This window comes from Polyodon spathula, chromosome 1 (genome assembly GCF_017654505.1).
Source record: "Polyodon spathula isolate WHYD16114869_AA chromosome 1, ASM1765450v1, whole genome shotgun sequence".
In the NCBI taxonomy this organism is placed as follows: domain Eukaryota; kingdom Metazoa; phylum Chordata; class Actinopteri; order Acipenseriformes; family Polyodontidae; genus Polyodon; species Polyodon spathula.
In genome coordinates this window covers 103767086-103785134 of record NC_054534.1, presented here as the reverse complement: position 1 = coordinate 103785134, position 18049 = coordinate 103767086, and the positions used below count along the sequence as shown (strand labels likewise).

The 18049-nt window shown below is 39.8% G+C and overlaps 1 protein-coding gene across 1 annotated transcript in view; it reads right to left on the bottom strand.

Annotated features, from left to right (window-relative positions):
* The window catches only part of LOC121325797 (F-box only protein 41-like), a 51283-nt gene that overhangs the window by 11887 nt on the left and 21347 nt on the right, over positions 1–18049 (bottom strand). The window contains exons 2-4 of the mRNA XM_041268848.1: positions 13639–13846; positions 6335–6408; positions 1868–2232 (exon numbers count right to left, since the gene is read on the bottom strand). Coding sequence (XP_041124782.1) covers positions 1868–2232; positions 6335–6408; positions 13639–13846 — 647 coding nt within the window. The remainder of the gene's footprint in view (positions 1–1867; positions 2233–6334; positions 6409–13638; positions 13847–18049) is intronic.

Here is an 18049-nt window from a genome sequence, read left to right as displayed (position 1 = left end):
CAGCGTGCATGTCATTTACAGAGTGCCAGGTTTCAGCTAGACAGAGATCAAGATTGGTAACAGTTATAAGTTCGCTGAGAAGCAGAGATTTATTAGTCAGAGAGCAACAATTGAAAAAGGAGATTTTCAAGTTTGTAGCAGGCAGCGCAGGGGGGGAGAAGGAGTTAGTAAAGGTATGTGCAGCAGGTACTTACCAGTGTTCATTCTGAGAGTGGTGAAAGAGTGAGCCCGCTTTGTCCAGGAGATCCAGACATCAGGTGTCAAAGTAGGAATGAGGCATCTAGTAGCTATCAAGAGAGATTATGCAAAGGTCCTCCCTCTACCTGCCCTCACTCTGTCTGCCACAGCTCAGACTGCCCTAGGACAAGTGGCCCTTTGACTGGCTGGCCTTTCGACTGGCTGGAGCTTAGAACAGCTGGCATTCTGAGACACTGCTAGCCAATTTATACTGTCCTGCAGGTCTAGAACTGGTCCAGTTTACATGCTATAAAAATTCACTTCAATCTACCACAGCTCGGAACACTTTAGAAAATTAAATTACTTCAACCAGCTGAAGTAGTTACCTCAGCAAACAAGCATTCAAAAGTTATTTACCAGTTGTTATTTTGTTCCTTCCGACTGTAAACAGCAACAAAACCGCGTACTAGGCAGGCCAGTCATGGTAGAGAAGCACATGCCAACTGAGAGCTTACAGTCCTATCAGCCCACTATGACTGAAATGCGAGTCAGGGAATGACAACCAAGAGTACTGTATCAGTAAATGTATTTTTGTCCTACGTCTGTAGGTGTTGTACATCATAAAGCTATCTAGCAGTTACATAAGATTAATGTGTCAAGCATGATAAAAAAAAAAAATTAAAAATCCATGAGCATGTCTGAAATATCAGCCTACTGCTCAGCACTGGGTGACATGTGGGAATGAAAGGAATTTATCACAGGGCAAAAGGGGACAGAAATATTGTAGTTTTAACTTTGTATTTAAATTCAAGCTGATTACAGCCTCATGTTCTGCACAAAACTGGCTAAACTGGACAGGTGATCCTCCCAATTTCCTCAGATGAAGTATTTTTTAACTGAACCGACTACAGAGGTCTGGCAAGTGCTTTTTTTAAAGCAGCCTGTGTCTTGTACTGTAGCTGCTTAATCTGCTCCATCACTGTCCCTAAGGCCCATGCATCGTTCCTCCTGCAGTGGCTACTGCTGCTACTGTTTGCTTACTCCATTAAACAATGGATTAAAGTTGTGTTTCCTGGTAAATTAATAATAATAAAGTGTCTTGTGGTCCTGTTTAAGACCACCTGCATTCTTAGGTTGGTGAATCCTGACTTGCCTCACGAGACTGTAGTAAGGTACAACGGTGCCATCAGCTGGAACAAGTGTGGGACACCAACTGAGGTAGATTAAACTCAGCTGTGGAGAGATGTTAACTGACTTATTGAGAAGTCATTCAAATTACTGTCCAGAATACCATCATTCATTGCTTCCCAAGGTCTTGATACCCTCACCCTCAACTTTGTCAACCTGCTCTTTCGCTGATCAGATGACTATCAGAGACAGATGGACACGATCAATGATTAAGGGTTCCTAGTTTGAATGAAGACCCAAAACAGGGTGTTAGTATTTGAATAGGGGGGGCAATATTACCCACAGGCAATAATTTGAGCAGGATTATTAAAGTTAGGGTGGCAGTATTTAGATAAATTGCTGTTTATATATCACGACCCCACTGATCACATGGAGTTAAATCTGAGATTTAAGACATACTTCCCTAAAGGCTCAACAATGGAATTGGACTCTGCACCAAAGCCTCTAACTAACTGGGTGCAGGATCCTGCACTCTTTGAAATGAGTCAGGGTCTAGGGTCACCTGTGCCGAGCCTGTATCCCCTGCTGCCTTTGTTGGAGTTGGACTGCTGTGTCTCTGAAGAGGCCCTCCTCTCCTGCTCCCAGACCTCAGCCTCGGATTCAGTGGTGCGGGAGCCCCCATCGGATACGTCTCCCTCCTCCCCCTCGGTGCTGTTGTGGTAGGGCCGCCGATGCCAGTTCTGGATGGCATGTTTCCTCAGCCCCCAGTTCTGTGACATGCTGGCCCTCTCAAACCCCACCTCCCCTGACTGGCACTGCACGTGGTAGTACTGTGCCTCGGGGCACTCCTTCAGGGGGTGCATCTCAATGCTGTCACTGTCGTACCCCCCCGAGCCCTGCGACAACATCTTCACCCGGCTGGAGGCTCTGAAACAAGGGGGCACAGCCATCAGCATTGCACCACAGCGTCCAGAACTCAAAGCCCTCAATCACAGTTCAAGCAAATAGATCAAGCAGACGAACTAGCCAAGACATGTGTCTACTCAACTTAGTTTCTTCCTTCTAATAGTATTACATTTTACCACAATGTGATGTGTACAGCAAGCTCATGCCTTGAGGTAAATACTGCAGCACCAAATAAAAATAGATGTTTCCCTCACTTTTTCTATTGCAATCATTCTGAGTAGTTCTGGTTCAACTGCTCCAATAATAGGTTATTATCGTTTCTATTGTTCATTGGCTATGATCTTGCTTGAACAATCTTAACTTCCGTATTGAACAGACTTTTGCATTCTATTTAAATCATGCATCACTGACCTTTCAACTCTGCTGTCCCCATCTACTGTACATAGTGCCATGGAAAATGATTCAGACCCTTCCCATGGTGTCCCATTTTGTGAAATTACAAAATGATGCATACACATTTTCTTAAACTTAAATATTTTATTCAAAACTTGAATGCTCAAGCTGAAGACTTTTAAGGGTAAGAAGTTACATTTAATGTCAGCAAAAACTAAAGAGAAAAAACTGAAATGTTGATTGCATAAGTATTCAGACCCATCAACTCTATTTGGTGGAAGCACCTTTGGCAGCAATTACAGCTGCAAGTCTTTTTGGGTAAGTCTCTACCAACTTTGCACACCGGCTTGGTGCAATTTGTGCCCATTCTTCTTGGCAGATTTGCTCAAGCTCTCTCAAGTTGCTTGGGGATCGCTTATGGACAGCAGTTTTCAAGTCTTTCCATAGATTCTCAATAGGATTTAAGTCAGAACTTTGAGCCAGTCAAGAACATTCACTTTCTTATTCTTAAGCCACTCCAATGTAGCTTTGGCCTTGTTCTTTGGATCATTGTCCTGCTGAAAGGTGAATTTTCACCCCAGCTTTAAGACTTTAGCAGACTGAAACAGGTTGCCTCTATGCCTGTACTTTGCTCCACCCATTTAGTTCAATCCTAACAAGCTTGCCAGTCCCTGCTGATGAGAAACATCCCCATAACATGATGCTGCCACCACCATGCTTGACTGTAGGAATGGTGTTGACTGGCAGAAGTGCTGTGTTGGGTCCGATTCAAATATAACACTTGGCATTTAGACCAAAAAGTTCCAATTTGGTCTCGTCTGACCACAACACCTTTTGCCACATTTTTGCAGGATCACTCAGGTGCTTTGTTGCAAACTCCATGCAGGCTTTGAGACCCTGCCACCCTGCATACAGGCTACTTTTGTGAAGTGTTCTGGATATTGTTGACTGATGCATATTTTCTCCCATCTCAGCCACTGAACTCTGTAGCTCTTTCAAAGCTGTCGTTGGCCTCACAGTGGCATCCCTCACCAGTTTCCTCCTTGCCCGGCTGCTCAGTTTGGAGGGACGGCCTGATCTAGGCAGTGACTGAGTGGTACAATGCACCTTCAATTTCTTGAAGGAGTACACTGTGCTCACAGAGATACAGAGATATTTCAATGATTTTATCCCTTACTTGCTTTGAAAGCTCCTTGGTCTTCACGGTTGAGTCTTTGCTTGAAATTCACTACCTGACCAAGGAACCTCATAGAGACAGGTGTTTTTATTCTGAAATCATGAGAACCACAACTACTGCACAGAGACAGAGGCCATTCAACTAATTGTGTGGCTCATTAAGGTAATTTTGTGCACCTGAATTAATTTAGGTTTCCCACAGCAAAGGGTTTGAATACTTATGCAATCATGACTTTTCCATTTTTATTTCATATTAATTATCTATTTACTACTTTCTTTTTGTTTTTGCTTTGAATGTGTGGAGTAGGTTGAGTATATAACACATATTAATTCCTACTTCAAAGTGTCATGACTGCAAGCTTTAAAGCAACAAAATGTGAAAAATGTGAGAGGGTCTGAATACTTTTGCAAGGCACTGTATATAGAGTACAGAGAGAGTAAGAGGGTGGGGCCAGCAGAGCTGAAAGCTCAATAGACCCCAGAACCACTCTGCATGATAGAAAACTAAGTGCTCCGCTCCAGTGAAATGCCAGGTATTATACACTCTAGAGAAACAGCATGTTTTTACTCACACACTGGAACTCATTTATTTCTACTTTTTGAATATCACCTGTAAAAGGGTTATTCTTTGCACTCCGTTTCCACTTCTTGCAGTTTTGAAAGTGCGTGTATTTTATATACAGTACATATTCACCTGATCATATTAAAACCCCAGCTTTACAATCTGTTCTGCTATTTCTCTCAGAATCCCTCTCAACTGTGGGTTCATAACTGGGGCCACTACATTCTCTGAAATGTGTTACATACAGTATGTACTGAATATTCATGTACCTAGATGATGTCATTCACTTTCTGCAAAGCAGTGAAAGCTGTAACCAGGCTCGTTACAGGTAACAAATACAAAATCAAATTCATAACAAGCTTCCATTTATTGTTGTCCAGTCCAAGCAAATACTGTTAGAAACATTTTTTTCTTTTTACGTAGATAAATATTTTACCCAATTGTCTCTGGAGGCCACCATAGTATATTGAAATACAATAAATAAATACATAAATTGTATATATAATGCTGCATAACATCACAGTATAATGCAGGGAACCCCAATAAATCCCCCGTTTGGAAATTACAGCTACTGACCGACATAGTGGGTCTGTATATCACAGCAGTGTAATTTAATGCAACAAACCCGTGTAGACAGAAACAGAATCCTGAATCAGACAATACTGTGGTACAATGAAGGTTACAAGAGATAGGTGTTTGAATGCCAGATTCTCAATGTCATTCTCATTCTACATAAAAAATCAATAATAAAAAAAAAGTGCGATTACAAACAGCTTCAGCTGATAAATGCAAACTTTGGCTAAGCCACAGTAACTCGACTATGCACAATGTGCCTCTAGGTACAGCAAACACAGCTGGGCGAGTAACATTTGAGAAGGCCTGGTGATATTCTGAGAGCTGTGAGGCTATGGAGGAGCCTTGAGAATTTGTACACTTGTGTAGCTACATAAGCAGGCCTGCTAACTTGACAGAGGCTGGTGAAGCAAACCTTGCCTAAGCAGTGAAATGGAACATAAAACACACTCTGACAGACATGGACAACCCCAGTGTACTCAGAAACTTCCTCAGTTACACTCTTAGCGTGTGCCACTTTAGGCATGCACACAGGGTTTACATTAGTCAAACAGGCAGCGGGTTGTGAAATTACCTGCTATGGTGGTGAAAGTAAAAGTAACACTTGAACAATTCAGTCAGTTCATCCTGTGTTTTACAAGCTATCCACCAGGACCATTTAACAGCTTAGTATAGTTTGACAACAGTGTAATAGATGAGGGGGAGCTGCACAGTTTCAGAGTTACATTAAGAATCAACCATGGTATTTGCCTACTGCAGTCTAATTAAATATTTTTCAGTTGTCAGCTGCAGAAGCATATGCTTCCATGTACTGTTGTCCAGTACAAGTGATTTCTGATGACAGTATTTTAGTTTTTAAGCAGATAGATCTTTTACCAATTGTCTGTGGAGCCCACCCCACGTTAACTGCCCTGTGAAACATGTTGTCTCAATTTCTGAGTTAACAACACTATAATAAACTCCCTGGCCAATTTGTTAGGACCCCCCAAGGATCCTTTTGCCCGATTTTAACTATGCTGGGCCATTTGAAGGCTGAACGATGTCCTGTGTATACCGAAACATTGTTGTGCATCCACCCTTAATGCTGACTGTCTAATGTTTTAATGGAGTAGAACTAATTGCCTTTCTTCAAATTACCTAAATACCACCACTGTTTCAATATTAAACTAGGACATAATCTGGCCTGTGAAGTACAGTCATCAATGCCTAAACCTGAGATTGAGAGTATAGCTGAATCATTTTTTAAAAAATGACTTCAAAATGAATGTGCTACAAGTAACAAGTACTACGCTTTTAGCTTGTGTACTATTCATATTCAGAAGAAAAAATGTAATCGTAACTGATACTCGTTTGATCCAGGCAGTTGGAACATCCTGATGAATGCTGTGTGAGGGCAAGGTGTAAATCTGGCAGACTCACCCAGTGCTTGCTGAAGAGCATCGATCCGGTACCTCATACATTCCTCGAGAAACAGAGCCAGAGTTCCTTTCCCTCTAAGGAGAATTATTAGAAAAATGAAATAGTGAAACATCATGAATAAAACACAATAATAAAAAGGTACATTATTAACCTGCTTATACCCAGCCAGGGTTATACATGTATGAGTAAGTATGTCAATACCCAACACTGCATGTAGAATAGTAGCTTGCAACCTATGTCCATGTGAAGTTTGATCTGATTTATGCAAGAGGTTTTGAAAGTAGTTATAACATTACAAATGGGGGATACAGGACTAACGCAAACACATTTGGCAAAACTAACGCACACTTCGTCAATTAAGATCCATTAAAAAGGATTCCAGAACTTGAGCAATGATTTTTTTGTAACAATATGACCAGCAATTGAAACTGATATATTTATCTTGCCCTACAGCAGGGTTTACAATGGACTTATCATTTATGTTGTAAATCATTATGTTCTTCTGAAGACTACTGTAGCAAATTGATTGAAATAATTTCTGGTTGACTTCTTTCCTGCCTGGATTCAAACTGACTCATAAAGACACACATAGGTTATATATAGCATTGCTGTTGGTAGCTGCATCATTGGCGAGGGTCATGAGATATGCAAAAACATACCGAAACACACATTCCTCTTGTAGCAGAGGATTGGTCACAAATTAATGAATCCCACTTGAACGCTTTTTAAAATTTTAATTAGCACACACAGAGGGCAAAGTTGCAAGCTGTGCAGTGTCTTACATCACAGAGCAAAACAGAAACCTTGCAAGTGACTGGAATTCAGTACTAATAACTTGTCACCTTAGACTTTTTTTTTTTTTAAATGTTAATTCAGGATAACCAATAATTTCAAATTCACTGCTGTGAATAAGCTGCTGAATCTTGGTACTTTTGTTGTAGGTCCCATGGTCCGAGTGCAGCGTGACCATTACAGTGAGCCGGGACTCTAACACCTGAAGTGATATGTCGCAAATAACACTGAATCAGCTAGGCTGGTCAGTAAAACATTGAATCCTTTTGTATGGAGTGTATCAGTAGCTAAGGCTCATGGTTCATCAACTGATTCAGTTGTATTGAGTTTGCCCACTAATGATGATAAACAAACTACAAGTTAGGGGCCTGCTGATATGAAAAACAGTGAGTTTTGGCCCCCTACTGTATTCTGGATGAATGGCATCCCTTCTAAAGTGTCTCCATGTGAGCAGAAAGAAGTGTATAGTAACAATGTGTACAGATCCACAACTATTGTACATATTGCAGAAGTAACCCTAACACATAAATTAAAACATAATCCTCTTGTTAATTGTGCATGTAATATGTGCCAAAGCAAGTCATCAGTGACTGGGCTCAGACTTTGTCCGGCATGCAGTCATTTGGCTAAACACTGTAGAATCTTGTTTGAATGCAATGATTCTGTAGGTGTTTCTTTCTCTCATTTAAATGTAAACCCAAAAAGATATTAAGAGGATTGAATGCATGAGTTGTGAAAGGGTCACTTAATAAAATGGGCGCATCTGGGAAAATTAGAATGTGAGGAAGGTGCCCCTACTAAGCGTGTACAAGTGTCTTGTAGGTACGAAGTCAAGGCCATGGCAGCTCACACCTGTGATGCGAGACGATGGATTCGAGAGCCTATTATCGTGTTCGCTGAGCCTACCCGAGTGGAACCTGAGACCGAAGTGGAGTCTTGCTGGGAGTGAGCTGAAACCCCGGACATGGATTGGAGAATTTAAAATGTATTAATGCAATAGTGTGTTATAATCCTTTGTATTGTTTGTATAATCTTTAGTTTGGAAAATTGTGTAAGTGTGTAATCAAAAGTAACACGTAATGCTGTTTTAATTCTTAATTGTGAAACTTATGTATTTTCTTTATATAAAATGATGCCGTAAGAAACTGGTATAAAATAATGCAGTAAGAAACGGGTATAATTTGATACATAGCCAGCTTTTGGGCAGTGGCCAGTTTTTAGGCGGTTTCTTATCAAGATGGGCTTGATTCCCAGAATTGAATGCTAAGTTTTTGCAGCATCCTTTTTAGCCTAAGAAAATGCTGTTAAATGTTGAAATAAGGTTTAATATGCTTGCTTTTTACTATAAACTATTTGTGCGTGTAAGACCATATGCTTAACACTGCCTGTTATGATAAAATGTATAAAACGGTTTCTCATCAGGAAAAGTTTACATTTAAACAACTATGGGGTTTCTCTTAATTCATCTCTTCTATTCCTATATTGAGAAGTTGGGGAATGGGGAAGATTAATGGAATAAAATACCTGATGTGCTTACTATGATACTGAAATATAAAAAACTAATTAAGAAAAGGAATAGAAGATGGGTTTTACGAAAGTAAAAACTTTATAACTTGCTGTGAGCCTGTCTTGAAGTCGTGCCAGAAAGTGAAGGGATAGTTGGCATGAAGAGCAGAGTTCTCTTATCAAACAGCGTCAAGGTTAGAGTGTCTGCTCACCATAGAAAAATTGGAAAAAACCTTGATTATCGCTGGAAATTGGAAAGCTAAGCGCACAACTAGAAAACTGGTTTTAGCTGTTTTTTGTGCAGCTGAAAAAAATAGGAGGTCATCCGCAGTTCAGCTGAATTCGTGCTGTTAGGAAACTCATAGGACAGAGACATTACAATCTTACACTTAAATAAAAAACAAATAGATTAACCATGAAGAGAAACTCTATATTGGGAAAAACATAAGATGGAAGTTCCCTATAATATCTGTTAAGAACACGCCTGTAAAGAGAGAAGGAAAACTAATTTGAAGAATAGAATGGCATGAGGGAATATATTATTAGACATTAATACATATAATCAATATAATCATAACTAATAGTGTTGTATATATTTCAGACAACACTCATATATTCAAAATAATATTATTTTCTTTGTTTCACCTAGCTTTTTAGATAGAGGAGGGGTCGAGAAATGAGCGGTGAGATCATGATTGAATGTGTGGACCAGGTGTCATATCTTGCAAAAATTGCTGACACAATGCTCTGTGCCAAAGAGATAAGAATTGGACTTGATAAAGATTCTCCATGTATTCCTATGGAGACGAATCCTATAAAAACTCATGCTTTTCGCAAAGGGATACCACATTCAAGACCTTTGCTTGACAGGGTGAAGTGGTCCATCACTTGCAGATCTCCACCAGACTGATTCCTTTGTTCACGCTACTTTTCCTTATAATAGGAGGTAAGCATATTACTAACATTGTTATATCTTACATGTATTGGTTGCATTGCTATAAGGTTTTGAAACTATGTTTTGGTTTTAAGAGAGTGTTATATTGAATGAAACTGAAATATAGAAGTGGGTGCTTGTAGACTGCTTGTGTTGGAATTTGGAGGTCTGATCAACCTACCTTTTTCCAAATATTAAAAGCATTTTAATAAACCGAAGGAGCATTGCTCTGATTCGTAAAACTTAAAATGAATGAGTCTTGAGTGTCTTTCTTTACGATAAAATAAAGGTTATATGGACTTACTTACAGCTCGTCCAGTGCTCGAACATAAACCACTAGGAGTTTATAACATCTCTGTCCTCCTAACGTCTCCCCTGAGTTAAGAGTGTGTGCAGAGTGAACAGAAAATAAATAAGACCGAATAAAAAGAGTACGTGAAAATCTGCGAAACGCAGCAGACGTGACAGATAAGGTAACCACAGCATTCTATCTATACCTCATTTCCATGAGCACGGGTCAGCTCTTAATTCGGGTTCCCCCATATTCCTCCTGAACCCCCATTGATAGCCTACCAGAGTTGCGTGAAAAGACTTTTCTTGCAATGAGTTTTCAAAGGATGTTTGCGGTTCTTTCCCAGCAAGCTTTGTGGCTAAGTCGCATTCATTTCTTTAAAACGACACTATTCATTTGCTTCCGATAATCCTAACAATTCTTTGGAGCTATAAGAGAAGATTAAATATACTCACCCACTGTATGCCACTTGATTAATCAGAGTTGTGATATACTGCCACCCATCCCACTTTGGTTAAGGGTCAGAAAAAAACCCAGCGCAGGTCAGATTGGCAGCCAATGCGGGTTGTGTAAATTAACATGGAAACACAGGATCAGGGGCATCAGGGTTTGAAAACCCGGGTTGAGTGGTGCATGTAAACAAGGTATATATTGTTCTGCATAACCCAAACTGAAGGCAAGAAGGAAAAACATTTGTTTTTGTATGATATACATCTGCTTATAATGCCCAAATTATGAATCTCTCAAAAACTTGATAAGCAGTTCTCAAGATGTACAAATGTAAATGTGACATATTGCATATCACTCCCAGTGGGTACTGATCTCAAGGGTATTCAGTACTTCTTGTGGCCCATGGTTGCATTTATTGCAAGGTGTGTGTGTCAACACTGCTGACTGCAACACGATGTCAGCAAAGTTTTAGCAAACAAAGCATTCCCACAATGTTCAGAATTTTTTTTTTTTTCTATTTCACTAAATCCCTGTAAATTTTCCTAAAAGACCAGGTTACATGACATAACAGCGAGTCCAAAACCGCGCCGACATCACCGTGAAGGACATCACACAGCCGACCATTACAGCGACTGTCAATAACAGCGATATGACATCACCGCGACAGACATTACAGCTACTGCCCATAACAGCGCTATGACATCACCGCGACAGACATTACAGTGCTGACCATTAGAGCCACTGCCCATAACAGCGCTACGACATCACCGCACCGAAATACAATTCCCGGAAGACACTGCGAAGTTCATAAACGCGTCACTTTCCAGGAACTCGAACAGACGACGCAGTCAGAGCGGGGTTCAGCTTTTCTGATTGCAGAAGACTATAGTTTTTTTTCCCCACTGTTCCCCATACATCTCCATCATAACTAGACTGGTAAATACGATAAGTAATACCTCCATGCAATAAAAGCGTGTTTCCACAAGCATTTTTATGTAGTTGGGCTGCATAACAATTTCTTTGTTTTTCACTTGTTGCAGAATGACATTCAGCATATGTTTTGATATATATTGTAGTGAGTTAACCTATATCACTACTGTATATTTGTATATGATTACTATATCACTACAGTATATTTGTGTATGATTATTATATCACTGCAATATATTTGTGTATGATTACACTGTGTAACAATTTATTTATTTTTTTGTTCCTGGGTAGTAAGTGTTATTTCCTAATTGCTTATGCCTCAAAAGTATAGAAAATGGCTATTATTCCCCACAAACTTTGCTTTTGTGACCAGGACAGTGATATTTCGAAATATCGCTATTTCCAATGGGAAAACGGGGAAACTGTGTCTTTTCGTTCACATAAAGTCAGAAAAAAACATCATATGAATCCAAATTAACATGTATTTATACTAAAGTAATACAAAGATGACTACAAAAGATTTAGAAGTGAGTAGTTTTTCGAGATTTACGATTATACTCTATTTACAGTATAATTGTAAATCTCGAAAAACTACTCACTTCTAAATCTTTTCACTTTATGTGAACGAAAAGACACACATTTTCCCCGTTTTCCCATTGGAAATAGCGATATTTTGAAATATCACTGTCCTGGTCACAAAAGCAAAGTTTGTGGGGAATAATAGCCATTTTCTATACTTTTGAGGCATAAGCAATTAGGAAATAACACTTACTACCCAGGAACAAAAATTGTGTTGCATAGTGTTTTATTATTATTATTGCATTTATTATTATACCCAAGATCAACGTTTCACTCTGCAAGAGATTTTCATACAAACCTGGTATGCAACTGCTTTGCAATTGTGCAATACGAGTGTCTCTGACACTGCTAAATCATTAAAACCTGCATACTGAGGGGGGGCGGGGAGATTAATGGTCGTAGCGCTGTTATGGGCAGTCGTTGTAATGGTTGGCGCTGTAATGCCCCTCGCGGTGATGTCTGCGCGGTCTTGGACTCGCAGTGATGTCGTGATACGAAAAGAACAGTGTGCATAAAAGTTATGATGATGTGAAGTGGAAAGATAGATAGAAGCTAATTGTCATGAAATAAATGCCTTGAGTAAAATATTTGGATGTGGTGGTGTTCCAAATGTTTTACTCGGGGCATTTATTTCATTACAATTAGCATCTTGATTTTTGTTCCCTCCACCAAAAAACACTAAAAGAATCATGCCAAAAGAGCATTGACAAATACCCTAATTAATTGTTTAAAAGAGGTTACTATTGTTAAAAGTGCCTCAACTAGCTATTAATTTCATTCTCCTTGTCAGGGTATGAATACTTTTGAATTAGCATGTTTGGAGTTTTGCAAAAAAAATTGCTGAAATAAATCTATTTCTTGTAACTTTTTTTTTCCTCATCCACAAAAGCATAACTTTTGCTACAAAAGATATTTCCTATAATTATTTGTTTTAAATTTCTAGAAATACAAATTTCCATTGGGGTATGTAAACTTGACTGCAACTGCATATCAGAAACCTAATATAAACCTTGTGGACCTTTTAAAAATGTCACGTATTTGATCCAACCTGGCAAGGAAAATGAACATCTGACAGAGTAGAACCATTGACACAGTCAGTGTGGGTGCAGCGACATAGTTACTGCAGAGTCTCTGCAAGGTGAGTGATGTGTGAAGACAACTGCGCCAGGAGACAAACTAAAACAGGGAAGCTTGGCCGCCGAATGAAATCTAAAAGAAAATGCATGACTTGTTCTGTAATTGTTTACAAGCGTGTAGCACGGCATAAATTCACATGTATTAAAAAACACCTTTGGTAAAATACAAACAACCACAGCATTTCATGATCTGGAGCAATCTCTTCACTATGATATGACACGCTTTGTCGTCTTGTTGCATGTGTAAAGTTAATTCTGAACTTACAACACTGTTCTGGAATTTGCCCTCACCCATCAGATTAAACAGTAATTTGGAATAAATCTATATTTTAAAAACACCACTACAGTCAGCTAACTGAACAAGAATGAATGACAATCATCAATTCTAACATAAATCTGTATCATTTTGAACATGTAGTTCATTTCCCTACAAACTGTAGTAAACATAGTTAAGACTATAAAATGTTCAGTTTACCGTTTATTTTTTTTTATTTTGAATCTCTATGATGTATGCTAACAAATAAAACCCATCCATAAATCTGCATGTAAAAAGGTGCAATTTACTTTTGTAAACGTTACTCCTTGTATTATCAACAATAACATCAATAATAACAATCCCTATAATACTACGTTTTAAGATGGCAGCTGCCTCTCACTGGAGTGCCGCGTGGCTGTGGTTGTGTACCTGTCGGCCGGTGCTCTTGCATCCCGGCACACTGCAGCGGCTCAGGCTGCCGTTGGGAGTGGTGCCGCTGCTGCTGATGCTCTGGAGCTGCTTCTCGGCGCGGTCGGCCCGGTCTAGGAGCTCCTCGATGAACTGCTGCAGACGCACCTTCGCGTTGGCCTCCCGCGCTGCTGTCTCCTGCAGGAACTGGTCAATCTGCGCCACCTCCCTGCAGGGGAAGAGCCAGTGAGAGGCACAGCACAAAACAGCACAGCAGGGCCAAGTCCATGGCAAGTACAGAAATTCATTATGGGGAGAACTGAGACCAATCTGACAGGTGCTGGGTTCAAATAAATAACTTGATTACTTTACCCTGTTTCTGAGCTAACAGTGCAGTCGATTTTTATACATGACTGTAAAAACGTCCTGGAATTAATACATAAACTGAACTGGTCACTTTTTGCTAGAGTAAACGCTACTGAGCACGTTCCGGAATCCATCCTCCTACCCTCTCAAATGTTGTGTTCATATTCCAGACTGAGAGGACAAGATGACGGATTCCGGTGACTTCTTTTCAGTGTAAACACGCAGAGAACATATTCTGGAAAGATTGCAGAACTCCAGCTCCAACTCTTAGCATCTAAAATAGTATAACGCATTTCTATATTTATGTTAAGTACTGATAAAATGTATGACAATATCAATTAACAGTGGTGGCTGCATGTTTTTTTTGTTATGTAGTTTATATTTTTCGATGTGTAGCGACTACTAGCTAAACCCAATTGTTTTGTATTACAGATTTCGAAAATTACGTCTGAAGGACTGTGGCAATGTTGCCCGCTCCTGTGTGTATTTCAGTGTTATATGTTACGTGTTGTGTGTTAATGTTGATGTATAGTCATTGGTACACGGGATATAAATGGGTCTGTGGAACACAAGTTGTTTAAAATGTATTTGTATTTAGGCACGAGGATTGCACAGCACTTCACGTGCAGGTAAAATGTAATATGCGAGCACAGGGAATTGCACTTTATTAGTTCACGTGCAGTTGTACCGCGACTCCAATTGAATGATTGATTAGCAATCGAATCTCAGTACAGCTGCATAAAAGCAGCATGTTTTCACTCACTCGGGATTCTGTGTTCAGTGAGTGGAGAACGGGATTGGAGACAGAGGTAATAATCAAAGTAATAGTTAAAATATCAGCTCATCGTGTTTGTCTGTGTTGTCCGTTTTGTTTGTCTATTTATTTTGGAGGAAGTGCCATGTCCTGTGTTTTGTTTGTCTTTAAAACATTTTATTTTCTGTCTGTTCATTATTAAATGCTGAGCGACACCAATCGCTCAGCTTCTCCAAACTCCACCTGTCTATAGTTTATTGGTTCCTGGTTCTGGTCTGACGTCACCCACTGCAGCCGTCTTTGTGACAAGGACGCTTGTGTAACTTTACTGATGAAGAAAGCAAGGTTTTAATATCTATCTGGAGTGAAGACAGGATCCAGTGAAAACTAAATGGGCAGCGGAAAAATCTGTTACCACAGCAGGGCGTCAGCTACCTTTTTTTTTTTTTCTTTCCCCCTTAAAGTACTCGGAGTCTGCTCCTGTGAGAAGTACCCCCCGGTGTTTCAAGTAAGTGTAAACGCACCGTTCCAGTACAGGCTGTCCCAGAATCTTATCGGAAAGATTCTGGAACGCTAGTGTAAATTTCATGTAAGTAGCTTAAATCTCACAAGCACATTAGTGTTTTATTTTAAAAAAAGGGAGGTTTTAGCAGGTGTTCTCCATTCAAGACGGCTTTAATCAATTAATCCAAAAACATGAGCACAAATGTCGGTTCTGCATTTTTAGTAGTTTACAATTGTTGAAACAGATGAATTAATTCAGTCATTCAATTTGAACAAAACTATTATTGACAAGCAATTCGTTTCAGTTGACCAAGTAGAGTAGTTGAAGAAATAGGCAGCAGGCACTCCAGTGGAAAAAAACACAATACAAATCTAGGTCTAATCAAGAAAGAACACTGGTGCATGCAGGTGCTGCAGCTACTATAGGGTTAATACAGGTCAAAGGGCAGTGTTGTGCGATGCACAGCTATTACAGATGCTGAACCCTCTCAGTGAGATAAGGTGAGACGGTCTAAAACCACGAATGCAGACGAGCTTGGCTCTTTTACACAGTCAAGATACTCACTTGCAGTGGGGGGGGGGGGGGGGGGGGGGGGGGGGTCGCCAGTTCATGCCCAGCTTCTGCCTTTTAAATGAGTTGATAAATCAAACATCGTCAAAACAGCAAATAAAGAGAAGGGTTTCTCTCTAGCTTGGCAGAGAATGGAGATTGTCTGGATTAAAATGCCTTGTAGGAATGGAAGTGGAAGCTAATTGAGACTCGGACGACAATGCAGCGTTGATTTATTGAAGTATATCTGCTAGTTTGCTGCGTCACAATTACTGGAGTGCACAAGAGGATGAAGCAGGAAATCATGCAAATATTTTAAACACTGTAACACTTTAAAATCTGTGAATGCGATAGAAATGTTGACATCAGCACATAATTATATGGCCTTGGTCCCTTAAACAATAATACCAAATAAAGAGGAATTTATCAGAGTTACTAGTAATTTCCCTGGCAATTCCTAAAGATTAGGGTATTATTGCGGTTATATGTCAGTGAAGATATGGAATGTGTATATTTATTACTTGCATTTCAGATGGGGGGGTTGGGGGGAATGGTTTTATTTAGATTTTTTTACTTTAGGTGTGTAGGGATATTACTAGCATGTGTTGTTGAGGTCTCAGGAATCAGATTAGGGACCCAATCAGATTCAGATTGTGAGTTTATTCAGTCATTGATGTACAGTATAATGATTTAACAAGATGCATTCATCTCAACAAGGTTCTAGGGGACAAAAAGGTTTTTTTTTTCTTATAAATAAAAACTATGACTTAAGAGTAAAGCAGTGTCTCTCAGATCGAATGATGAACAGTGATAATACATTGGACGAGGCAGAACTTTGTTTCATTCTTGTCGAAACATCCTGACTGATCATCACGGTGACAGGCTATAGTTAGCAGCACAATAAGGTCTGTTTCACATGAAATAACATTTCCAGCCCCATTCAGAGAGTACCAGCCTTTATTAAATTGTCCATTACTCTCTCCATGGATTGGAGGTTATAGAAATTCTCAATTTTCTTTATTGATGTGGACCACAAATTGTTAATGCCCAGATAACGAGGCAGTTCTTTCTGTCCGCTAATGTGAAGCATCCTGTTGGATGAATTTCCTGCTAGTATTGTTGTCTAGAGCATGTCCTCACTTAATAAGGAGGATTAGGTTTGGAATGATTCCCAATGCATGTATATGATTGCTGGTTTAGTACCATTTCAATTTCTGCCTAACTCATTGTGTAGGTTACCGTTTGTTGTGTGTTTTAAGCTTGTGTAATAAATCCAATACTCACTATAGTTTGTTGCCCCTTTAAAACAGGACCAAGGATACAGAAATTGAAGTTTTTCAGCCCTTGCGTGCTATTTTTAATAAATACAAAAACACAAAAGGAAACAAACAAAACACTAAATAAACACCTAAACACCCACTGGAGCACTAACTACACAGTCAGGATCACCCTAACTAACACCCCAAACAGCTAAGCTGTTTACCGGTACACAAAAACACATTTTAAGACAGAGTCCTACCCGATGTGACTGGTCAGAAACAGGGCACACACCCCTTCTTGCTTCTTTCTCCACAGCAGCCCTAGACACACTGGCTGCCTTTCTTAAATACCCTGCACCTGGCTCTAATTTACAATGATAGCCAGGTGCAGGGGATAATTAACAATAAAACAATTAACACAAATATCGTTAATTAAACCCTTAAACCCAAATGTGCACCCACACGTTGTTTTTTTTTTTGTTTTTTTTTAGCAGGGAGGAAATTAACCCTCTCCCTGCTCACATTTGCCATGTCTACATTCAGATTATATTCCTGGCTCAAGAGTAGCTGTAGGTATGATCACTTAATGACAATCGCTTACAGTGTAACATACTCCCTGTGCTGGTGAAGCAGAGGGGTGCTCTAATACAGAACCTGAATACTGAATTAGAGCTGTGGTGAGGTGTGTAGAGAACTGTATATATTTATTGTACGAGATCCTCAGCCTCTCCCCTGTAAATGTGTCTGTGGTTGATGAAGAATTGAGGCGCTGGTAGAAACAGCACGTCGCACAGCCCTGATAGAAAGGTTGAGAAAAAGTGAGTGTTGACTGGACTGCAGCATGACTCATACAAAAGCCGATCTTGGATGTTGTCCCACAGCAAGTGTTGCATTTGCCATTGCGCTTCTTTGAGTTAGCAAAGAAAATCAGCTGGGGATAATTCACCTCATCTCGCTTTAGCGACCCCTGCTGGTCAAGTGCCAACAAGGCCATACATG